Source organism: Aythya ferina (assembly GCF_964211825.1).
Source record: "Aythya ferina genome assembly, chromosome: 4".
NCBI classification, from domain to species: Eukaryota; Metazoa; Chordata; class Aves; order Anseriformes; family Anatidae; genus Aythya; species Aythya ferina.
The window spans coordinates 24,466,009-24,490,792 of NC_140300.1; the positions used below are offsets into that span (position 1 = coordinate 24,466,009).

The 24,784-nt window shown below is 41.4% G+C and overlaps 1 protein-coding gene across 12 annotated transcripts; it reads left to right on the plus strand.

Annotated features, from left to right (window-relative positions):
* The first annotated feature begins 1,586 nt into the window (after positions 1-1,586).
* Positions 1,587-20,700, plus strand: CHRNA9 (cholinergic receptor nicotinic alpha 9 subunit). Of its 12 annotated transcripts, XM_084517826.1 has the most exons (7): positions 1,610-1,638; positions 6,514-6,675; positions 17,503-17,648; positions 18,461-18,615; positions 19,184-19,356; positions 19,609-19,716; positions 20,003-20,700. In XM_084517826.1, exons 2-7 carry the CDS (start codon positions 6,597-6,599, stop codon positions 20,557-20,559), a joined length of 1,218 nt encoding a protein of 405 aa, XP_084373952.1. In that variant the 5' UTR covers positions 1,610-1,638; positions 6,514-6,596; the 3' UTR covers positions 20,560-20,700. The 12 variants fall into 12 exon arrangements, with proteins under 12 accessions (XP_084373960.1, XP_084373953.1, XP_084373952.1 ...); XM_084517834.1 differs by having other exon boundaries at positions 1,587-1,638; positions 6,514-6,658; positions 19,184-19,716; XM_084517827.1 differs by having other exon boundaries at positions 1,596-1,638; positions 19,184-19,716.
* Positions 20,701-24,784: the final 4,084 nt, after the last annotated feature.

The window sequence follows — 24,784 nt, forward strand, 5'->3', positions numbered from 1 at the left end:
CTCCTGAACACATGACACACTAGAAGATGCCATTACTTCAAACACCCTTGTTGTAACAGAAGGTGACATTCAACCTTATGATCCTGCTTCACAGATATAAGTGATTTAATCTGTATGAAATCTTAGAAGTGCCCCAATTAGAGGATGAGGGTTATTTATGTCATCTCTTACAGAATGTTCCCTGCTACAAGGGATCCTTGGAACCAAGCAAGGTCACCTGTGATAGTTTAGCTTCACTTTAATTTAAGGCTTCTTTTGGTCCTATATACCTTTTGAACAGGGCTCAGTGAAGGATTTTATGAATTTTCAAGGGTCAGGCCCATGTAGATAGACTGAGACAGCAGCAGCACCTGTTTGGGTTGAATGTAGCTGCTATGGAACTGCAGCCTGGACAACACCAACATCCCTCTCAGTGTCACAGTGAGCTGCTGAACTCCCCCCATATTCACAGCTGCCAGTCACCAGCCATCAGCTAGATTTTCTTCTCATCTCTTCTATGCAGAGTGCCCCCCAAAAAGCCACAATAAATAGGGCACGGAACAATACACACTCATAAGGAGAGCTACACACAGACTCCAGAGTCCCCAGGAGAGATCTCGGCACTTTGATAGTTACAGGAGAGCATTTATCCTTTGAAGGGCCAGCCCTATGTTTCAACTTGGATATCATATGACAGATATCAGATATCCTGAAGAGGATCAGGATGATCGACCATTCTGGAGATGAAGGACAGTCCTTCCATGTACATTATTACTTTTGCAGGAGGCAGATCCTGGGACTCCATGACAAACAAGAAGTCTCTCACTTGGTCCACTGGAATTGGCCAAACTGCAGGCAGAGCCATGCCTTCTCTAAAGGCAAGAAAATTCTTCAGGCCCTCATAGTATATTTGTCACTGGTGTCTATCTCCTGAGCACTCCAGTAACAGCAGAGTCCTCAGGGGCAAGAAGCCCAAGGGTTGCTTCTCAGGAACATGGCTGAGCTCATCTACTGAAACAAATCCACATTAGCAACAGCAAGCAAGTCAGTCTAAAAAGCAACAAACAGAAAAAAAGCTTCTTCCCTTTCAACACCCTTTGACTTTTGTTTGAACTTCTTTGGAAAATGAATAACTCTGTCCCTTATATTTTTATGACTCACCTGAACAGCCTCCAACAGCCCGACCAGTGGTGAAGGATTAAGTTCTCAATAAGTGTAAGGACATACTGTTTTTTTTTTTTTTTTTTTTTTTTTCCTCTTTAAAGCAATGCCTGAAGCCTGGCAACACACACAGTATGCTACAGCAAGGTTTTTGCAGTGCCACACCCCATGAATGCATGCGGGGGTCCAGAAGTGACAAAGCCACACACTAGGAATAAATCCATGACTACACAGAGGTTCCAACAGGCTTCCAGAGTATGGTCAGACCCCACATCAGAAGCCTACCAAGCTTCCACATGCCTCAACCATCCCGTCAGCCCCCATGCACATCCAAGCCCCCTCCCCACCCTTCTGGGAGCTGCTGGACCAGGAGCTGGGCATGGAGTGGCTGCAGCTGGGCCTCATCAGCCAGGCGGATCCTCTGCTATCATGTGGGACTGTGGTGGTGGTGTCCTGGTGTTTCCCAGCAGTGTGGAGTTTGCAGTACGGTGGTGACTGGTGAGTGTGGCCATGATTTGTGAGGGGTAACAAGCATGTGTGGTGGCTTTTGGCCAGGGCAGTGGGCTGCTGAGGGGGATGAGTGGATCAGGAGTGTGCTCTGTGACCTTCTCAGTGTAGGCAACACTGGAAAGTCTTGTCTGTAGGCAACACTGGAAAGGCTGGCTCTTAAACCTTCTCTTCTCTGCTACCACTCTGTAAGTTCCTGCAGTGCTCCCCTACCTAGTGCTGGAGATGTGTCAGGTGTGGGACTTGTAGCCTTTCACACCTGAAAAATATCTCAGCTTGTTAACAGCTCTGGGTGTAGCTGTGTGTGAAGCGAATGTCTCTAGGCAGATAAACTACTAGAACATTGTTTAGGTGTGTGTCACACCTAAAGTCACACATAAACACTCTCTTCATCACGCCTTGACTGGCATGCTTGTGCCTGTTGTCAGCATGTGCTAATATAGAGCTTGTCTCATAGGAAGGGAGTTTAGTCGTCCTTGGAAACGCTCTTTGGGACCTTGGTCTCTGAAGACATTGTCATTGTTGGAGTGCTCGGGGGATGTTAGGCTGTGGCAAGCCTACCTTGAAGGACTAAATAAATTCCTTGCCTTTAGGAAAGGCATGTGGATGCCTGCAGCCTGGCCCATTCCAGAGGATCAACTTAGAGGGTTTTTGGCTGTGGAGTCTCTTTACTCATCCTCAAAGACATTGAAGTATGTGTCAGCACTGTCTTACTTGTCAAGACTGACCGGTAACCCCGATCCTCTGGAAGATGCTATAACCCATTGCATGGTGGGCTATAACCCATTGCAAGTGGGCATTCTGAGGGATAAATACACTCCTGTAACAACTGAGGTGTCACGCTCCCTCTTAGGAGCTCTGGAGTCTGTATGTATATCCCATTACGAATGCTTACTGTTTCGTGCCTTATTCACTGCAGCTTTTTTTGGGGCACTTCGAGTAGGAGAGGTGGTGGCAAAGCACCATGCTGCACTGCAGCCAGAACTGCTGCACTTGAGTGACACCCAGGTGACAGAAAGCAGAGTGGTGTTTCATTTGTGTATCTCTCCTTTTGGCCAGGAGAGACATACCATCAGCCTCGGGCTGTCTGAAGAGCCATGGGTGTGCCCTGTCCTGGCCCTCCAGAGCTATGTGATGCATTCACCACTCGAAGGGCTGCTCTTTGTGCACATGGATAATGTGCCAGTCATGAGGAGGGAATTTCTGACCATTCTCCGATGGGCCCTGAGGCTGCTGGGGCTTCTGGGGAGCAGTATGGCCTGCATTCCTTCTGGCTGGGGACTGTCATCACTGCCACATACTGCGGGTATCCCGGGGAGGACATCACCTGCCTGGCGAGGTGGCCCTGCATGATCCCAGAGAGGCCATAGCCATGGAGACTGGGGGGAAAACAGAAGCTCATCAATTCTTCTTTCTATGAAAGTTTAACCACATAGTTTCTAGTCAGCGGCAGTAACTTAAGTCCCAGTGTCTGCAATGATTTTTCTACCTCACACCACAACAGCTCCTGAAGTTCGCCTGCAGGCGCTGCTTACACTGTCTGCAGCCCCAAGGGTGGGTGTGTCAGACCTGCTGCGTGTGGACCTTGTCTGCCTTGACAGCAAGTCTACAGATGCTTTTATTTTGTGTAACTTGAATTAATAAATGCTTCCAGTTTTAAAACAGCCTATGCTTACTAGCAATATTATTTTTTATGCATTAGAAATTGTAGGCTCGGCTTTTTTAGAGTAATAAATGGCTAAAGTTTGGAAGCAAAACTTGAGAATTTAAGTTAATTACTGTAAGACAGCAGGTAGTTACACTTTTAAAAACCAAAATATATTACAATTTATGGCTATACAAAAAGTTGTCACTAAGGTCAAAAAGGAAATATAACCTACACAACTAGTTTAATAACAGACACCAAAGGTTGAATTAAAAAAACAAAAGCAAACAACAAACACTGATACTCATAAGATGTGTTCAAAGCAATGTCTTCTGCTTAGATGGGGGGCTGAAACATTTTTGCGCAGCAAACACTAGCTCTGAAAATATTTCATTGAATCTGCTAGCCCCAGTTCTCTCTGAGCATAATTAGCCTGATCAGAATTTTAAATAGCTAAAATATCACACAGTTCACTTAACAGTTAATTATTTCCTTAGGATGTGTTACTTGTCCTTAATTCAGCCTGTTCTCTTTTTTCCTGAATTTTAAGGTGCTTTCTTAACTTCCTTAAATTGAGGAACCTTCAACCATAATTGTGAAGTTTGATGGCTAGAGTACTTCCAGTTTTGTAGTTACAGCACTTGCAGTGCCATGGGATAGAATATATTTTTTACCCTGTGGTCAAACTGGGAAGGGCTTTGATGGGTCAGGTGGACTCGTGGCACCTTCAGAGAACTGCAGCAAGCTGCCTGATCATCCTTGCTGCTATTGCTGCTCCAAACCTGGAACAACAGTGCTGCTAAATAGGGTAGCTTAGTATTTTACTCTGCCCTGTGCTGCCTTCTAGCAAAGATGTGGGTTACAGCGTGGGAGCTGGCTGGAATTTAATGCTGGTGTGATTGCCATGGAAATAATTAGCCATGATTTCTCAAGCCTTCTGGTTACTGGAAGGTAACACTTTGCAGGGCACCACCAATCTGCTACTCCTTACTGTTACTCTTTCTTCTTTTTTACTATGAGAGCTGCATTGTGTTGAGCGTGGGACTTACTACAATGTGGCAAGACTTCAGTGGTTAGCACGGTATCTGAGATCTTTGTTTTTAACTGTGCTTCAGTTAAAAGCTGGCTTTGTTCACTGGAAATGCTTGTTTGAATAGTAACTCCTGCATAATGCCTAACCGTAAGTAATGTCTGACTGAGGTGCCGCTAATGGTGCATCTGCCAAGAGACTTCTCCTGAGGTTCTTACTGGTTGGGCTGAGCAGAGGCTTGCTGTATACCTGCATAAGGAGCTGCTGCTTTATGTGCTTTCTGCAAGATTTCATAGGTGTCCAAGCTTTTTTTTTTTTTTTTTTTTCTGTCCTTGGTGTATGTGATGTCTAACATCTATAGGAAGAGACAAGAGGCTGCCCGGTTTATCTTTTCTTTTCCACTACCAGATTGTTTTAACTGGCCATAAATTATGTTTTCTCAAGTTGTGTCTGTTTTTCCCACGGCAGTAATTAGGAGACCTCCCCATCTTTGTCCTGACCTGTGAGTGTTCTTGCTTCAATTCTTCCTGTCTTCTCCCCCTGTCTCACTGGCAAGGGGTTTGGCTCTAAGTCAGAGCTAACCCACTGCTTTCTGGTTAATCCGAGAAATCCCAGGATGGCTGCAAAGCACCATGGAGTAGGCAGCTCGGTTCAGCTACTCACACAAGTCACTGTGGCTCCTTCGTGAAGGTGAGGAGTTAGAAAAAGTCCTGGAAGTATTGTCATACCCCATGGCTTAAGGTAGGCTATTAAGAGAGCAGCTGATGTTTGAGTTAATACCCTGCTAGTCCAAAAAAGAACCAACCTGTTTTGCTTCCTGTGATGACCTTATCGCAGAAGCTGTTTCCAGCCCCTCTGAGGGATTAGCGGCCCTGTGCCACCAGGGAGATTGAGAGGCTGAGCTGGCTGCCCTGTGCCTTGAAGAAGGGCATGATTTTAGGCAGATCAAGGCTGACACAAGTGCATTTTCTTTTGGCTCCATTGACTGCTGGTTACGTCAATGCTTTTCCTGCAAGATTTGACAAGGGTTTTTAGTATAAATGGTAAACGTTTGATACATTTGCAGAAGTTGTATAGATGAGGATGACACAGAAAGATGCAAATCTTTCAAACAACAACAACAACAACCCACAACCAAAGCCTAGAGAAATACAGCTGAGGTTCCAGAATACAAAGGCTACTGTGGATTATTAATGCTTGTAATGTAAAATGGCGATTAGGAAGCTGTCTTTTCTTTTTTTTTTGCCTTGAGAAGGAAAGACTTGCCAGAGGATGTCTTTAGCTGAACTGACTTATTTGATATAGAAAAAGTAGTTTGGCATTCAGCTTTGTGTTCATTGTGAGACTTCAGCAGAGAAGTAAACTAGTATTTTAGTTTTACTGCTGTCTGCTTTAGGGTGGCAGGAAAGACTGTGGTTGAAAATGAGTTGTTACTGTTTCCTAATGAGGTATTTGAAGGTGCAAAATGTACCTGTCTCCTTCCACAGTATATAAGCTCATCTCTTCCTCTCTGCCCCTCTTCCCCCCTACTTACTGACATAGTCAGCTGGAAGCATCTGAAAGTGAGAGCTTTCTGTTCAGCTGAGAACTGAATTCCAGTGGAAGAGTCTGACCTAAAATGCATGTTCCAGGGGAAGAAGAAAAGCCTCTAAGATTTTTGCCTTTTTTAAGTCAAAATGTGTTCAAGACAGGCAGAAATTGGTCAAGGCTTTTTAACAGCAGAAAACCATCTACTTGGACAAAGTTCTTTGTCCAAGTAGATGGAAGTAGCTGGTGGAACTGGGAGGTATCAAAATAAACATGGTACAAGAACAGCTTGGTGGCTATGCCTCGCTGTTCTTACTAAGTACCAGGACTCTCCTATTTAATTGACCTCAGCAATAAACTGTGTTTCTCAGCTGGGGAGACAAGAAGATCTTGCAAATATTTTTAGAGTATAAATGGATACTTAAAACAGGAATGCCAGTATTGATCTTAGCCTCTTTCTTTTGTTGTGTATACTTTCTTTCTGAAACCTCAGAAATCTGTCTGGCTTCTGGGGAATCTGGTATTCTGCAAATAAATTCCACAATAATTGTTCTGCACTACTGGAAAAAAGGATGTCTGTTTTATATGTAATATTTGTCTTCAGTGCGATACTGATAGAAGAGGAAAAAATACCTCTGTTCTTATTTCTGTCTACATTCTGTAGCTGTCACCAGAGACTTTCATTTTGTACCCCTGAAATGGAAGTGAAGTCTAGGAAGTAGCTGAAGAGGTGATGAAGACTCAGCGATGATGTCAACTTTGCTGAATTCTCTGATCCCAGCACCAAGAAGCATGGAAATATGTTTAAGGTACAGCCATCATAGAGGTAATTAGTTTTTCCTGCTTACCTAAAAAGTCATCGTTTGATAGGCTGGCATATATTTTTCAGATAACAGGGTTATAAATGTAGTGCTTGATCTATAATTGCTGGAGCTATATGTTTGCTTTTGTGACAGTAAAACCAAGAACCTGTTTTCTCATGAATGTTAGGAGTTTCATCGGCTTAGAATCCTAACATGGTTACTTCAGATTTTCAAATATTTTTTCCTTTTTTAACACTTTGATGTTGTAAAGATCCTGAATTCTTTCTTACAACGTTAATGATTTCACATTTTTTATCATGTTAAGTGTGAAAGGTTAAGCATACAGACTGCAGAAAGAGCTAAATTACTCTTGTACTAATCACTGTCTGCTGGAAGAAATTACTGTATTATGTATTACTGTTGAGATACTGGTGAATCAATATTAATGTAGAAGCCTGAACTCTTACAATTTCTACAATTTATAACTGTTGTATTTAATTAGACTCTTTTCAAGGGTAAAAGAAGTGATTAATTGTATTTTGTATCTTAAAAAGTCTTTGTACACCTGGCTGGCATGCTTTTCATTCTCCAGATTGTGATGCTTAGATAAAATATATATTCCTTAGAATGACAGAAATAATGTTGCCCTTTAATTAGTACAGCACTAATTAATTATCAAGTGTATGTACTTGAACAGTTAAATTTTTCATTGTTGAATTGTACCTCCAAGTTCATTTGTGTTCTTTGAGTAGACAAAATTTGCAAGAAAAGGCATCTTTCCATAACTATTGCAAGCAAAGTAGGAAATATAAGTTAGATATTTGTCAGGTTTCACACCAAGGTCCCTGAGTACTTCTTGTTCTTGTGGAATGAAAACATCCCCTGCTAGTCTGGCTCTACAACATACAGTGTCCTTTGATCCCAAAGGCCCAAGTCCAGAAAGCTAAGATAAATAGACAAATGCCTTTCAACTTAAGGTTTTCTCTTCAGGCTTTATATAAAGTATTATTCCTGCTATAAAAACTACTGAGGAGCTTTTATGAGGCTAATCTGCAAGTACAAGCAATTGCATGTTCCATATATTTTTCTTGTCTGCAACCAGCACCTGGGAAGAAGCTGGCAAAAGAAGACCTTAAAATAATGTTATACAAAAATAAGGGTTTCCACTGATTTGTTGCTTGAAATACCCCCCAAAGTGCCTCTTGTGTGTCTAGACTTATTATTATTATTATTATTGTTGTTGTTGTTGTTATTATTATTTATTATTATTTTTTTTTTGTGACAGTGACTTCCTTTTATAACATACGTAGAAGTAAGATATAGTTGTGATATAACATCTGTACATCCAGCAGTTGAGATGTTTACTTCTATGCTGTGGAGACTTGCTTATTTCACTCCACAGCAAGGAGGACACCAGACCTTCTGCAGCAGCTGTAATAGCAGCACACAGGGCATGTCATGCCAGTGCTCTTGCTTTGTTTACCCTGCTCTGGCTTTCTGTTGAAGATGTCTTGTTTCATTTCACGTTCTCAGGACATACCTCCTCAGAGCTTCGTAATTGCTAAGGCTGCAGAGCTGGAAGCTGTAAGTAGGCATTAAAAGTACATTTATTTTAAAGTAACTAAAGGGAAAACAGTGCTTTTTGATCAAAACAGATAAAGAAGACTCTGTTTTGTGTTGTGATATGACATAATTTTGGCTAGAAGCATCAGTGTAGTGCTGAATCCACCAATCATTGCCAGCTCACTGGGTCATGCCTTCCAATGAGATGTTGTAACGATCTGCCAGCCCTTCCCTCAGGCTGGCTGTGTATTCACTGTTCACTGCAACACAGAGCTCAGCCATACCACTGTCATACTTACCACTAATTTTTAGGATTGCAGAAGATTACTGAAGGTATATAAGATTATTGGCAGAAAGGAAAGAATTAGAGAATGTGTACAAGAAATGAATGCTTTTTTTCCTTATTTATGGCTTCCCACCACCAAATCAACCAGAGTCAAGAGTCCAAATCAACCAAGTAAGACTCCATACCTGAGCAGATATCAATGATTATTAATACCATTGAATTCAGAGCAGCTCTCTGAAATGGCAGTGTAATATGCTGCTTTTGCCTAGAGCCCAGGAGTAAAGTAAATAAGGAATTTGTTGCTAAAACTGTTCCAACTTCTAACAGTGTTCTTATGTTAGCTCTTTTATACTGGTTAGGGGAATTGCCTCTTGAAATTTCATACACATTTCCCAAAAGCAGGATGACTGTAGGATTGTCTGTCCTTTCATAGTTCTGCTACCTGTAGGCTGTGATGTAATGTCTCTTGCATTTTCCCCAACATCTTGGTTCTGTTCTATTTTAGAATAAAACACTCTTCATGCCCTTCATCCTGCTAAAAGGCAGCTGAGCAATTGGCAAAGATACTTCACGGCCCCCTGCCAATTGTTGTCAGACAAGCAGCAAATGTTTCCCAAAGTGCACAAACCAGCCAGGTATAATGTGTGATTATAGTAGCATATTATACTTTTATACATTCTGCTAGAACACACAATTTTGGTCTTAACTACTTTTATACCTCATAATCACCTTCTGTGGAACTTCAAACACAGCAGTTATTAAGCCCATAAGATTGAGATCAGTGTTGCAGGTTAACACTTCTGGATAGCAGATCTTTGATTTATGGGCAAAATGAAGTTTTTCAGCCAGTTAACCAAAGAAGTACTGAGCATTCATTACATTGCACTTGGTGTAGGTTGAAAAGGATGAAACATCTCGGTTTTAGATGACCACTTAGAACTTTACAGATGAAAACCAAAGGTATTCATACAGCCTTTCTTAAGTTTATTCTGCAGCCACTGTATTCACAGATGCTTAAGACAAGAGGTACTGTCTTCAGCTTGTGTTGGTGCTTTGTTCCCAAGATCTAAATGAGCCTGTTATGCCAGAATGAGCACAGTTACAGGCTTTTAGTAAAACTGCAGGTTTACTACTAATCTTGCTTAAGGAGAAATTTATCCTGGTCTGTAGCATAACGTAGCTGTGTTCCTGCTAGAAGGTGCTTGCTGGAATGGCATACTGTTACTCTTAAGCTGGCAAAACTCAAAAGTGTAGCCTAAAATGGGTGTGCGTGGGAATCTATCCTGACAATATTGCCTAAAGTTTGAGGGACCTGTAGGGAGGCAATTTGTCCAGCCCAAAAATCTGAGCCTGTCTGGTTACAATGCTGCCTGTACCACTTCTGTGAGAAGTGCACAGCTAACTGGAGCATGACACTAGACAGTGAGATGCAAGAAATGTCTTTAATACTGTTCAGCCTCAGATGAAGTCTGTTCTAATTGTTGGCTTGTCTGTTCTTTCCCTCACAGGCTGTAGCATCTAGACCTAATGTTCTTGATGGTTTGCTTATTGTGGGCATCTGGTTTTGAGCTGGCATCTGAGTGAGCTGAGCATGGCCAAGTTTTAGCACAAATGGCAGTGTGTTCTTGATGGTGCAGCTTGGTCAGATTCTGTAACAGGAAAAGAAAACTGGCAGAGTCTGCAAGGAAAAGGAGTGCATCCAGCTGTTATGCCTCTCTTACAAGAAGCTTCAAGTCCCTTGCTGTTAGAGATGAAGCCAGAGCTGCTTTCTTGGAGGTCAACATGATTTGCCATATCAGTGACTTAATGAACAATTTTTGGTTAGATGAGTAAGGCAGAGAGGTCTGTATCTCTTTTCTGTGGGGTCTCCTCTGTTTTCTGCCACTTCTGTCCTGTCAAGCTGCTTTCAAAAGGGACACTTAAGAAATCAATAGTGGTCGTATTAATATTAGTGCAAACCCAGAATAATTTCTCTGAAGGTAGAGTTGCTCTGGGTTTATGCTAGCATTCTTGTGATCAAAACTCACTTTTCAGAAAAGTAGCTAAAAAGGAAAGCCAACAAATTTTCCCAGCCTCAGATGCATCTTGGGAGGAAGCCTGAAGAATGAAAGTATGCACATACTATAAGATGCTTCAATAGCTAGAATTTATAAAAAGTTCTTTTCCCTCAAAGATGAGTAGTTAGTGCTTGTCTCATCCTATTTTGAAGTTTGTTATGCACAAATAAGGCTTTTGTATTGTGGTAATTTAGAGTTTTTTTTTCTGAATATATATATAAGTAGACAACTTTGCAGTAGTTGTAAGCTTGGAAATTAGTTTAATGAGCTTAGAAAACCACTCTTGGAGTGGTTTGTCAAGGGAACTATCTATATTCTCAGTAAAGCAATTTTTTCTTCCTCTAAATCCTGGAAATGTGGAGAAATTCCCAGGGTGAACTGTTATGTATGATTAGATGGAGCTGAAATAATTAGGTAATGCCAAAATTTGTGACAAAAATGTCTGCTTAGTGTCTGTCTAGATGTGTTTTACAATGTAAGCAAAATTGTATGCAACACTGGCCAAGTAGCAGGTATGAATACTGCGGTAGCAGTCATCCTGCAATTGGAGTTCTGTTTAGATTGATACATTATGGTCTGGTTTCTTTCTTGACTTTATCTTTGGCATCCTGCCTTTGTGGCCAGCTGCTCTGTATTAGTACACAATATTAATCTTAGCTCTTTGCAGGGAACTTGGATAAGGATACAAATGTTTAGATTTAATTTAGTTTGTGTTGCAAGGTAGATGTGAGCTTACCAGGAAGGCATTTATCTTAGGGGGTGCTAGGGATTGCCTCTATGTAGATTCCCTCACGTATACAATGTTTTTGTACCTCTTTATAAGGATGTTACTTCTGACCCTCTCCTCCACTTTGAATTTTAACGATAAAATTTACCTCTGAGTTAGCATCTGAAATGATGTCTGCCCTTTAGTCGTCTTCAGTAAACTTCTGAGTTTGGTCAGTTTTTGTGAAGTCCACCTGAGCCGATGGAATTGTGTTCTGGGGATCCTACAGTTGTCATCTGCCTGTACAGCAGTACCTGGGGGGCTTCCTTCTACTTCTCAAGGCTGAGGTACTGTGTTGTCTTCCATGTCGCAAGAGCAATCAGGCAGAAGAAGATATTTGAGTCTCTCTACACTCTTGTAACAGGGTAAAAAATTTCTATAATAATCCAATTTGTTTTAGAGCATCAGACTGCCTGTCTTTGCATAGAGCATAGATCCTGTGATCAGCCACTCAAAGGCATGATCTAAAGCTGGAAGTGACCCCAATGAGAGAGAGCTGTATATAAAATAGCTTTCTGACAGCTAAAGCTATAAAATAGCTTTGTTCTTAACCCTGACAGATACTGAATGCTTTGCAAGGACAGATAAAATACCCTGTCCTGGTGAAAAAGGATGAATGCACTGCAATTTAGATCTTACTAAACAATGCAAGGTTTCTCAGGACAAAAGGATCCTCTACTTCATGTGCTGCAAGGTGGTTGGTAGAGCTGTATGTGTAAGAGGACCAAAAATTAAATTTACTTTCAGGAAAAAAAAAAAAAAAAAAAAAGACTGACATTTAAATTAGGCTTTTCTGTTTCTGGAAAATGTGGCTAATATTCCACATCATCTCATGACCTAACATGCTGAACACTTCCTAGTGTATTTCCTATCTTGTGTGTATGACAGAAGAAGAAAATATGAATGAGTATGCTAGTTTCAGGTGGTAGGGGATTTTGAGAGAGAAGGAAGGAGGAAGCAGTAGGTGGGTTGAGAAAATGAGGTGGAGAGAAACATGCTGCATGTAAATGAAGTGCTGTGTTCTGCTTCTCCAGAGCAGGCACAGTAAGGCTGTTCTGCTGGCAAGAAGAGCTGTTGTTACCTGTGCTGTTAGGACTTTGTTTCGTCTAAGGAGAGGAGTCTTGACTCTGAGGAGTTAGTGTGCTGCTTGACCCCATCATAAGATAATATTCTGTAGCAAATGCTGTGAAGAATGTGAACACAACAGCTTCTGGGGAGAAAAATTGGCAGGAAGGCAAGTAGAAGCAGACTGTGAGACACTTCTTACAAACTGTGCTTAGAAACCAATCTGTTCTTCTTTATTGTTCTCTGATGAAGGGATGGATTATAAATGGTGCAGACAGCCTTGAGGCCTGTGATAATACAGTATCTGTAGCTTTTCCAGTTGGAGGCTTAAACTCTTAATGTTTTCCATGCAAAAAAGGTTGAAAATACATTTTTAAAAAAAGTCTGAACGTGTACATGTCAAAACCTCAGCTTCAGGAACAAATAATTATTTAGGCAGGAGAGTAAAGGTATCTTTAATTGAAAGAACAAACTTTTAAAATGTTTTTAAACTTCTTTCCTGCTTTGTTTGTGGTTTGTCCAAGATAAATATTTAAAACTGGAAGTTATTAATATGAAAATATCTCCCCCTGACTTTGGTCTGTCCTTAAGGTATATGCAAAGTCAAACTTACCTTACAAGGCAGTACACTGAATTCATTTTTTTGATGTTTTGATTGCAGCCTGTGCTTGTCCATACAACCATCAGAAGTTGCATGGCATGTGAGTGTTATACAAGTTCAGTGTACTGCTGAACGAATGGTACCCTGAATGTAAACATGAAAACAATGTTCTGCTCTGTTTATGGCCCATACGTGTACCCACAAAGTCAAATGTTTGAATAAAATCATACGCAACCAGGGTTGGATGTTGTGCCTTAACTGATCTCTGCCTCAGCAGAAGCAGCCTCTGCTCTAAATATGGTTTCACATTGTGCAGTTGTTTACAGTGATTTATGTTTGCTCGCACTGAGATCCTCCCGTGACTAGCCTGGTGTGTTAGGCAGATCCAAGAGCCAGATTCAGCCATTAAGTAGTTCTGTTCCTTCTGCTTATCTTCTTTAAAAGAACATATTTTCTTTGTTAATCTTGTATTAAATTTAAGGCAAATAATCAGAGAAATTAATCAAAGTAGATTAAAATGTGATGTGATTTTATGCAATAAACAAAGATTGTTTGGAGTGTCTGGGTAAACCGGTAGGCTGGCTTAACAGGGCCATCTGCTGGTGGACGCACTCTGAGGGAACTTCGGATTTCCACTGGAAGCAAGTCTAGTTTGGGGAGAGGTTAATGATTTGATTCTGACTTGCAAACAACCATGACTCTGAAATTATCATTGTAAGCTGCTTTGTACTTGTGTCAGTTCCCGACTCTGTAGCAGAACTTATTACTGTAAAAACAGAGAACTGCTTGAGTATAAATTTATGCTCCATTCAAATGTTAAATGGGATGTTTCATCTGGGAGTTGTATTACCATAGATTAAGCCACAATTTAAAACTATATTGCAAGGAAGCGTGGGTTTGTAGATGAATCTCTCAGATCATTAAATAACAAATAATGTTAATACTCTACACAAAATGTCTACTTAAGGGACATTTGGTTTAAAATTACAGATTAAATTTCTTATAAAAAAGCTGAATGGTCTGGTGTACTGATAATTTTTTTTTTTTTTTTTAACTCTAATATTGAGAAGGCTTTTGGATATTTTTTTTATAAGCACTGCAATTAATGTAGCATTGTAAGTGTCTTTTGTATGCAGGCTCACTGCCTGCATGCCCTGTATGTGGCAACTCCTGGATATATTTGACTGGAAAGTACTGGTTATGATCTATTCCTTCACAAGTTTATAATGAATAAAATGAAACCCGTGCATAGGAATAAACTGAGTAATCAACACATGCAAGTATGCCTCATTTTCTTATTTTGAAAACCTGCAATTTTATTTGGAAAGGACACCTTAAAACAAAGGTTCAGGATTCTTTAATATGTGATCTTATGTGAGTTTCTGTGTATCAGGCTGTGCTACCCAGCACAGCTGTACTGCAGGTGTAACTGCTCACAGGATTGCCCACAGCCTGTGGCAAAGCAAACTTCATATCGGTTCCTGTGCACTTATAGCAGCACACTTAAAGCAATGCCCTGGTCATTCCCTTGTAATTAGTAAGAAGCAGTAGCTGCTTGCTGACAAAAATGATAAACTAGGCTCAAGGTATCACCTGAGAAAGCACTGATGTGACAGTATCCCCCCCAAACTCTTTGTCCCTAACTTTTGTCACCTGACAGCATACACTTTTTTACCCACAGGAAAAGCCAGTTAACATGCTGCCTAAGGGCTGCTCTGACCTTCTTGACTTCTAAACTGTTTTCCATTTTTTCCCCCCTTTTGACAAGCAACTGAAGTGAGGGAGATGGATTTCATTACAGGTGCTTTGATTGAAATTACTTAGTGCTTACCCATTGAACTTGGCCATAAATGTCACTGATTTACAGACCCCACTGAAGCGCAGACGTTATCCAGCGACTGGTACTTGTACTGCATTTATGTTACAAGGCTTTGGTAGGAGGGGGGCTGCAGGGGTGGCCTGTGTGAGCAGAGCCCAGCAGCTGCCCCACATCAGATCAGAGCCAGCTCCAGCTGGCTCCAAAAGGGACCTGCCACTGGCCTGAGCCAAGCCAGAGAGTGACGCTGGTTGGGCCTCTGGTGGAGCAGGTTTAAAAAGGTAAAATCTCCACAGTGCTCTTACATAGAAATTGTGCCTGTGAAGGGATCAGTTTCCTTTTAGCCAAGGGAATGCACAAGAGTAAAACAGTATTTTTTGTGTGTATCTGAACTGTTCTGGAACCATTTTTTTACTGATAGTTCATTCTGCCTTTTCACCTGTCCATTTTAATGATTATTTTTCTACCTGTCCTAATAGGATGGCACTGCAGTATATGATGAGGGGCAGTGGTCTATGGGAAGGAGGAAGTCACCTCCTCTTTTTTGTGAGAAACCTGTAAGAAAATGCCTGCAATGTGAGGAAGCTAACTCAACTACGTGAGGAATACAGGCAGAGCTAACAATGAGCTGGCTATTGGGGTAAAGGGAGTCCAGCCATGGTATTGCTTTACAGTCACACTTCTCTCCTGTGAGTCTTTTTGCTAAATGCAAAAGCTGTTCCAGTAATTCTGTAATCATTTGTAAACCCTGGTTAAGCTCACCTGGGAAATTGTACTACATTGGGAAGTAGCATTTTATCTACAGAATCCAGTCCTGCTCCTGATTCCTGTGCCATGGACTGATCATGGAGTTGTCCGTGCCAGTGGAAGCTGTAGCTTGCACAGCTGTGTTGTGCTTCTGCAAACCTTGCCTGTGCTGCCAGGCCTGGCAGTTGCTGTAGCTGCGTATCTTACACGTGGTGTCACTTTGGTAGGTGGAAACACTTCTGTCCGTATGCGAGCAGGTAGGCTGTGGTTTTTGCTATGTGACACGTTGGATGTGTGGTACTCAGTGTAACCACACCAACTGAGGCAAATCTTACTGCTTTTTTTTTTTTTTTTTTTTTTTTTTTTTTTTTTTCTGGTGAGGGTTCATAGGTTCACTGGGCCGGTGTTGAGAAGCTATTGCTGAACATAAAGGCAGTAAGACTTGGCCCAATGAAGAAATGAGAAATGTCCAATCTGTGAAGAAACCAAATCTCACATTTGTAGTGAGAAATGCAATGGAATACAGTTTTCCAGCTGATATCCCATCTGTTTGTTGTCTTGCACAGCGTTAGCTTCAAGGAGGCAGCTCTCAGGTTACGGAGAGAGGGAGGGATCATCAGAGCCCCAGGCAGCTGCAGGAGCTGAGACCATTGCTCCAGGACACACAGCTGCTGAGGGAGGACCGAGTTGCTTCTAGCTGCTCATCAGTGCCACAGCAACTTTGTGTTGCTGTGCAACTTGTGTTTTGTTACACTTTCGCATGGTGAGAAGGTCTAGAAATGAAGAGAAAAATTCCATCCTCCTCTCATGTCTCTATCAGGTTGCTGTTCACAGCCGTGATGCTTCAAGGTGAGAAACACTTTTTGGTAGCTAAATGTTGTATTGGCATTTATTTTATTCAGGTAGGAGCTGGTGTCCTGATGCATCCTACATGGTTGAGCTCCAAAAATCCCCTTCATCTGTTTTTTTTTTTTTTTTTTTTTTTTTTTTTTTTGGTCTTACTGATGCATAGACAAAATGAATGATCGTGTACAACCAGATAGATCCAAATGCTCCTTGTGAAGCTTTGGTTTGTTAGGATTTCTTTTTCATCAGGAAGGTTAACTTTGAACTCTGGTAAGTCCAGGAAGTCACCGTGAGTCACCAAAGAGCAATGCCCTCCATAGCACTTGTTTCCTGTGTTGTGCCAGCTGGCATTTGCACAAGTCTTGTGAATGTTACTGTCCTTGTCCTTTGCCTGCAGAAATGTGTGAATTTGTCTAAAGGTAATGCAGACACTGCCTAGAGAAACAGCGATGCACAAAGCAGTGTGGAACAGCAGAAGTGTGGTAAATCTGAAATTTTAGTGGAATACCCATAGGAAGTCTGGATAGCAAGGAATACATGGTTTGGGAAAGATGTTAATCCAAGGATGTGTTCATACCTCATGTAGTTGTCAAATTGTGAAGAAAAGCAGCTTAGACTTCTTCCAAGTGCTGTATTTATTTTTTTTTAAGGGCAGAGGGAGGGTAAATTCTGAAAGTAGCATGAAAGTAGCAGTGTTGCATTTAAGGAGACATCACAAGCTATTAGCCTGGGAGCAGGTTCGACTTCAGGCTTGGCTTCTAATTTTAGCTTAGCAGATGTGTGACTCTAAGCCAATAATCTCTATGCCTATGAAAGAAATCAGTAAAATACTGATGACACTCAAAAATGGCAGGAATCTCTGGATAGAGATTTTTTTTTTTCATCGGGTGTGAAAAGCTAAAGCTAGCTATTCATTTACTACAGGTGAATGCTGTCTTTATTTGAATAACTTCATCAGGTTTACTCTGTTTTTGCACTAAATGATAGTCTACAATATGTGAATGATAAATATAGCAAATGCTGTTTGAAGCTATAGAAAAAGGCTATCTTCTGATATTGCTCAGTGCTTAATCTGATGTACTGAACAAAAACGTGTTATCTAGCTGTAGAATCAGCCAAAGGAAAATATGCTCACATGCTGTTCAATGAACTGTTTGAAGACTATTCAAATGCTCTACGACCAGTGGAAGACACAGATAAAGTGCTGAATGTTACCCTTCAGATAACATTGTCCCAAATTAAAGACATGGTGAGTAAAAATGCAGTTCTGTTTTTTTCTGAATATATGCAGAAACATGCCAACCGTAAACTTGCTTGGAGTGGGAAAGCAACTTAAATTTTGTTGTGACGACTTCAGTAATGCTTCTTCACAAGGGTCTTGTTCTCTGGTTCTCAACAGAATCTTATCTGATTGCAATTCTAGGACTTCCATTTTATGTCTACAGACATAGCTGCTGAATTGCAAAGACTTTGTAGTTTTAGTTAGATGTTTGTATTGTAGCATCCAGGCAACTTTTGCTATTAAATAAAAAGAGCAAATGCTTTTTCTAGGAAGCAATTTCTCATAATCTCCCTATTTCAGCCTTTAACTTCTTATAAATTTGGTTCAGCCAGATACATTTTTAAGGCAAAAAAAATGTGTCTGTAAGGAGAATGGAAAAACACTTCTGATTTGTGAATCAACAAGCTTTCAGAGAGTTTTGGACTAAATTTTGTTTGGTATTCTGAAGCTGGCAAAAGAAAACTCATGAGATATTAAGAGCCTTAGACAGCTGTGATTAAAGCTTGGGAGGGTGCAGGGAGAAGAACCATCCTTTGGGGGAGAAAGGCTTGGACAAGAGAAAGATTGAATACATAAGACCCCTCTACACTGTATGGTATATGTACCTGTCTGAGAAGTGCTGCTGTGGCCTGTTAGTATTCTGGCCTGTTCCAAGCATTGCTTTAAAGTTACACAACAAATACTGCCAGACTGCCAGCATCTAAGATGTATGTATGTATGTATGTATTTATTTATTTATTTTTAACAGTCAGTTAAAAATATTTTTATTTTTTATGCAGGATGAAAGGAACCAAATTTTGACAGCTTACTTATGGATTCGACAAAGCTGGTATGATGCGTACCTCAAATGGGACAAGGATAAATATGATGGGTTGGATTCTATCAGGATTCCAAGCAATTTGGTCTGGAGGCCAGATATTGTCCTATATAACAAGTGAGTGAGGCTGGAGAGAATTGGCTTGAATGTGTGTATGAAGGAGGGGGTAGAAGGAAAATGACCCATGGAGCCTGAAATTTCATCAATACACTTTGCCTTAGGAAGGGATATATTTTTGTCTTAATATTTGTTTCTGAACATCTGAATATTTAGAAAAAATCCATAGGATCGTTTGAATATTGATCCAGCTTCCTTGGTTGCATTGGGAGTTGAACACTTTCCCTCCCTGGTGATCTGAAGTGCTTTCTGTAGAAGCTGCTGGAGAGCTCTAGAAGATTGTGTTCACAAGAAGTGGGTATACAAAGGATCTATAACTTGTCTGCTCTCCCAGGCCAGTAATGAACAGCAGATTATAATGATTTTTGAATATCCTACTGTGTCAGTGGATACTGGTACTTGTAAATAATATAGTTAATAGTCAGTTCCTAATAAAAATTAGTGTAAATAATATGGTTTCAGAAGCATGCCTTTAATGGTGTAAAGCGAGGGTCTCCTCCTGACTCTCCCCAGCCTACACATTAAGTTGCTGCATGTCAATCCTGACTATCACTTTTCTGTCTTTTAGGGCAGATGATGACTTTTCAGAACCAGTGAATACTAATGTTGTGTTGAGATATGATGGAAAAATCACTTGGGATGCGCCTGCTATCACAAAGAGCTCATGTGTAGTGGATGTATCTTATTTTCCTTTTGACAGCCAGCAGTGCAACCTTACGTTTGGTTCCTGGACTTATAATGGTAATCAGGTAGACATCATCAATTCTCTTGATAGTGGTGACCTTTCTGACTTCGTAGAAGATGTGGAATGGGAGATTCATGGCATGCCAGCGGTTAAGAATGTAATCACTTACGGCTGCTGCTCTGAGCCTTATCCAGATGTAACATTCACACTGATTTTGAAAAGGAAGTCTTCTTTCTACATATTTAACCTTTTGCTTCCTTGCATTTTGATCTCTTTCCTCGCCCCACTGGGATTCTATCTCCCTGCAGACTCTGGAGAAAAAGTGTCTCTAGGCGTTACGGTTCTTCTTGCTCTGACCGTGTTTCAGCTTATGGTTGCAGAGATCATGCCTCCCTCTGAAAACGTACCTTTAATAGGTGAGCTTTATGTGCTTTAAATGTAGCTTTATATGCTTTAAACGTTTTTTACAATGCTTATTCAATAGTCACTCATCTGATAAAGGCATACCAGTAATGAGTGTGAGGTTTTACTTTAATGCTTTAATCAATATTCTTATACAGTAATTGTTATCTAAATACAGAGTATCAGGGTGATTAAAATTTGGTTTCACTTGCACTTATGCTTAGCATTATGTTGTCACATTATTTCTGCACTGATTTTTTTAGGGTAGCATCTTTAATATCATTTTATTTTGTGTTCCAGGCAAGTATTACATAGCAACTATGACCATGATCACAGCTTCCACTGCACTGACGATCATTATCATGAACGTCCATCACTGTGGCTCAGAAGCAAAGCCTGTTCCACAATGGGCCAGGGTGGTTATCTTGGACTACATGTCAAAAATCTTTTTTGTGTATGATGTGGGTGAAAACTGTACAAGTCCGCAAAGAGAGAAGGAGCAAGAACATAAGTTAGAGGGGGATGATGTGTGTCCAGGGGGAGACAAAGAGGTAAGGAATCAACTTTCCAATAGAAATGACGACAGTGATGTCAAGGAGAAGCTGAATAGAAATTTGAACAAAAGCTGTGGAGTTCATGGTGAAGATAGTAGGGAGAACGTTAACTGCTGTTCCTGTTACAAAATGCTGATAAAGAATATCGAGTACATTGCTAACTGTGTTCGAGACCATAAAGCAAACCGGGCCAAAGGAATTGAGTGGAAAAAAGTAGCAAAAGTGATGGACAGGTTTTTCATGTGGATTTTTTTTATCATGGTGTTTTTCATGAGTGTGCTAATCATTGGGAAAGCAGCTTAACTGCAGATGAACACATTCATTTTGTAGGTATGAATGTACTGGGTTAGCTCGTTTCAGTGGAGCTGTGGGGTAGGTGTGCTTCTGAGATCTTTGTGTCTTCTGTTCTGTAACAATAAACCAGCTCAGTAGGCTGCAACGGCATGTTGAGACATTGCTCAGTGGATGGCTTTATTAGTGGCTTTCATTGCGTTTTAATATGGGGGTGCAGCCCCGATGAGGCTGCTGGATGAGCAGTCTGTGCTCCGTCTTAATGAACGGTGGTCACGACTGCAGGCTGATCAGGGGAGCAATGCAGTGATGGAGCAGACAGCCTAGCAGGGAGCACTCTATTCAGAGGGCTGCACCTTGTAACTTGGCTGGCCTTTTCTCTCTGCCAGAACAAAAGTGGGGTATTTGTGAGATTGTGACAGTTCCTGGAATTTACTGCTTCATGGCACTGCCCTTTTTTCCTTTTTTAGCTTGCCTAAGTTAGCTTATTTTGTTAAGGGCTTTTTCTGGTTACTGTTCATGTCTGCTCATAGGCTCCACCTGCCTCTATCTTGCTCTCTGGTGTGCCTTTCACTTCTGCTACCACTGAGTATACCACTAAATATGACTGTACCTTGATTTTCCTTTTAATCATTTCCTGCTGCTAAATATTGCTCCATTGTTACTACAGGCACAGTAAGCCAGAATGACAGGACTTCTTCCTCACCAAGTCACAGGGCCTCTCCTCCTTTCTCTTCCTTCTGATTCTAACAGTAGGAAGGGCTTCTCATCCTCCCTAGATATTTCATTGCTCTGGACATTTGTTCAAAATGGGCCTTTAAATGTCACTTGTGAGACTGTTAAAATAGGCTGTGAGTGTCTAGTCTCTGCTCATTGTATTGATCTTGACCAATGCTCACCCCATGTGTCTGTTACCTGGTTTTGAATCACTAAGGTCAGAAGGGACCTCCGGAGACCATCTAGTCCAACCCCCCTGCTCAAGCAGGGTCACCTAGAGCAGGTCGCACAGGATCACGTCCAGGTGGGTTTTTTAATATCTCCAGGGGAGCAGACTCCACAACCTCTCTGGGCAACCCCTTCCAGTGTTCTGTCACTCTCACAGTACAGAAGTGTTTCCCCATATTCAGGTGGACCTTCCTGTGTTTCAGTTTGTGCCTGTTGCTTCCCTCTGGGCACCACCAAAGAGCCTGGCCCCATCATCTTGACACCCTTCCCTAAGATATTTATATGCACTAATGAGATCCCCTCTCAGTCTTCTCTTCTCCAGGCTAATGAGGCCCAGCTTTCTCAGCCTTTCCTCATATGAGAGATGCTTCAGTCCCCTAATCATCTTCACAGCCCTCTGCTGGACTCTCTCCAGGAGCTCCATGTCCCTCTTGTACTGGGGAACCCAGAACTGGACACAATACTCCAGGTGTGGCCTCCCCGGGCCTGTGCAGAGTGGGAGGATCACCTCTCAACCTGCTGGCAACACTTTTCCTAATGCACCCCAGGATACCATTGGCCTTCTTGGCCACAAGGGGACATTGCTGTCTCATGGTTTACCCGCTGTTCACTAGGGCTCCCAGTTTTTTTCCTGCAGAGCTGCTTTCCAGCAGGTCATCCCCCAACCTGTACTAGTGTACAGGGTTATTCCTCTCAGGTGCAGGACCCTGCAGTAGCTTTTGTTGAACCTCAGGAGGTTCCTCTCTGCCAAACTCTCCAGCCTGGCCGGGTCCCTCTGAATAGCAATGCAGCATTGTGGTGAATCAGTCACTCTTCCTGGTTTTGTATCAGCAGCAAACATGCTGAGGGTGCATCCTTATCCCTTCATCTGGTTCACTGGTGGGTAAGTTGGACAGGACTGAACCCAGCACAGACCCCTGGGGGACACAGCTACAGGCCTCCAGCTAGACCGTGGACACCCTCACACAACCCGCTGAGCTCTGCCATCCAGCCAGTTCTCAGTCCACCTCACTGTCTGCTCATCTAAATGTACTTAAATTATCAGCTGTCTAGAGGAATGCCAAGGTTGCTTTGCGCATTACTTAGCACAAAAGCATGATCTTACAGCACTATCATTAAAGTAGTGCCATAATCAACACGTTCCCTGTTCAACACCTTGCTACTTAAGTGTACATGAATGTGTTTGCTGACAACACTAAAAAGCCCTCTCCTCTGTGTTAATTTCTTTTAACTCCTCAGACAAAAGTTCCAGAAGATGTCTCACGGTAAAGTGAGAAGCTTAAAAGCCCAGGCATGCCCTTGGCAGATAAATTGCTTTTACAAAGCATCCTGAATTTTGAAACCATGATATTCTAGATGCAGTGGGAGAGGCAGAAGGACACTGTAATGGATCCCAGTCAAAAGTTCATGTGATAAAATGAGTTTTCGTAACTGTTGCAGTTAATAGGAGCACACCTGTGAAGCTGTAACTTAAGAGTGAGGAGTCAAAATGGCAAAGCGATGCAGTCGTCATGCCCAAATTTATTGAAAGAGAGGGATTTGTAGTTATTATTATTATGTAAATGATGCATTGAATTCTCAATGCCAGGTTTTCTTTTGTGTGGAATAATTAATGCTGTAAGCTTATCTTGATTCTCATACATAATGCAAGCTTTAAAGTCCAGGTTCTAATGTAAAGATAAACTGGGTAGCTAGCCAAGAATAAACTCAGTATGTGGAAAAAGTCTCAAGTGTATTCCCTATATATTATCAGCTTCCAGTCAACTGGGGTAACTTTGAATATCTGCTTTAGAAACCAAGCTGTTCATTCTCCCTGTGCAGAAGAATGGTTGCAGACATTTGCCATGGTGCTCAGGGTTTGACATTTATACTGCCTCGTTTAGGAAACTGATTTGGTCTTTGTTGTGGAAAAAAGATACTGTCCCCAAAGCCTGGGGAGTAAAGTATTTAAAAATAAAGGTAAGGTATTCAGAACATGAGTCTTCACGGTGGAGAAAAAATGGCTAAGGGAGTGTTTGTCCAAGGCTTATGGGTGGTATAAAGAAAAGCGTTATTGTTTGTTCTCTCTTCTACTTTAGGAACCAGGTGCATCAAATATACTGCGAGGTAGTGGATGGGACTGACTATATACTGTGTGAGAAGGCTGAGGAACTCCTTGCAACAGAATCTGTGAATGCTAAAAGATTGTGTGGATTTAAAGAGCTGGGGGAAAATGGAAGAAAAATCTGTCAGGGTACAACTAAATACAGTCATGAAGAGTTGAAAGCTAGAGCAGTGTTTTTACGGATTCAATAGTGCCTATTCTTCTGTGCTCTTTATCCCATGTTTCAGGAATTCAGGTGTTACGTTATAAGCATGTTTCATCCTATGGTTAACAAAGCTTTGCTCTGACCCTGCCAGAAGTATGGGAAATATCTCAGAGCTGTTTCTCAAGAAATGCAGGAGTTTGGCAAGAACTCCTGATTATGCAGGTCTGTCCTCATTTGAGAAACAGAAGACCTGTAATTTGATTGTGTAGGAGATGGGAAGGGGAAAGCATGGGGTGAGGGAATTCCTTCATTTCCATTTAAAGCCAGGAAGAATCCATCTATTCTCTCATTTTAAAAATTTCTGTTACCTGTTGAAAATAATGTGGTGACTCTTGTTTTCGTTCTTAAAATCTTCTCATCAACAACAGGATATAAGACTGAAGGTGGCCTCTGTACTTTGTGTGCAACAACCTCTTTTGTACTTGCAGGCAGAGTGAATAACTTAGAGACAGTTTAAAGGAGCAGAACAAACTGAATATCTCTTTTCTCACCGACTGTGATGTCCACTAAGAAGTAGTCATTATTTTTTGTAGAGATAAATCCAGTTCAATTAAAGGACTGAGAGAGAGGGAGAGTTTCTCCTTTGTGTTTTACAAATTAAAACTTCATTGTGTCCAGATCCAATGCCTGTCAGTGTTCAACAGGCATTTGGACAACGCCCTCATGAATCTGCTTTAGCTTTTGGTTAGCCCTGTGGTGGTTGGACTACATGATCTTTGAAGGTCCCTTCCAACTGCGCTATATTCTCTTTTAAGATCTCCTTTCTGCAGAGTGGCAGTGAACAATTCTGTTTATACGTTGCTTGCGGTAAGGAATAACTGAGATATCGACTGCCCCAGCTCAGGCTCTTTCTTGTCTGTTTCTTTCCAAATACTTTACAGTATTTAATTCCTACTCTCTTGTCCTTGGGCCACTGATGATCTGCAAGGCCAACAATGATACACTGCAATTGTTCCATTAGCTTAATGGAACTGTTTTAACCC

Bases quoted from the DNA above. Each gene is read 5' to 3' on its own strand.
- CHRNA9 (XM_084517827.1), top strand. From the start codon at position 6,597: ATGATGTCAACTTTGCTGAATTCTCTGATCCCAGCACCAAGAAGCATG. The intron at 18,616-19,183 runs GTGAGTGAGGCT...TCTGTCTTTTAG, and splicing joins GATATTGTCCTATATAACAA to GGCAGATGATGACTTTTCAG. The intron at 19,717-20,002 runs GTGAGCTTTATG...TTTGTGTTCCAG, and splicing joins TGAAAACGTACCTTTAATAG to GCAAGTATTACATAGCAACT.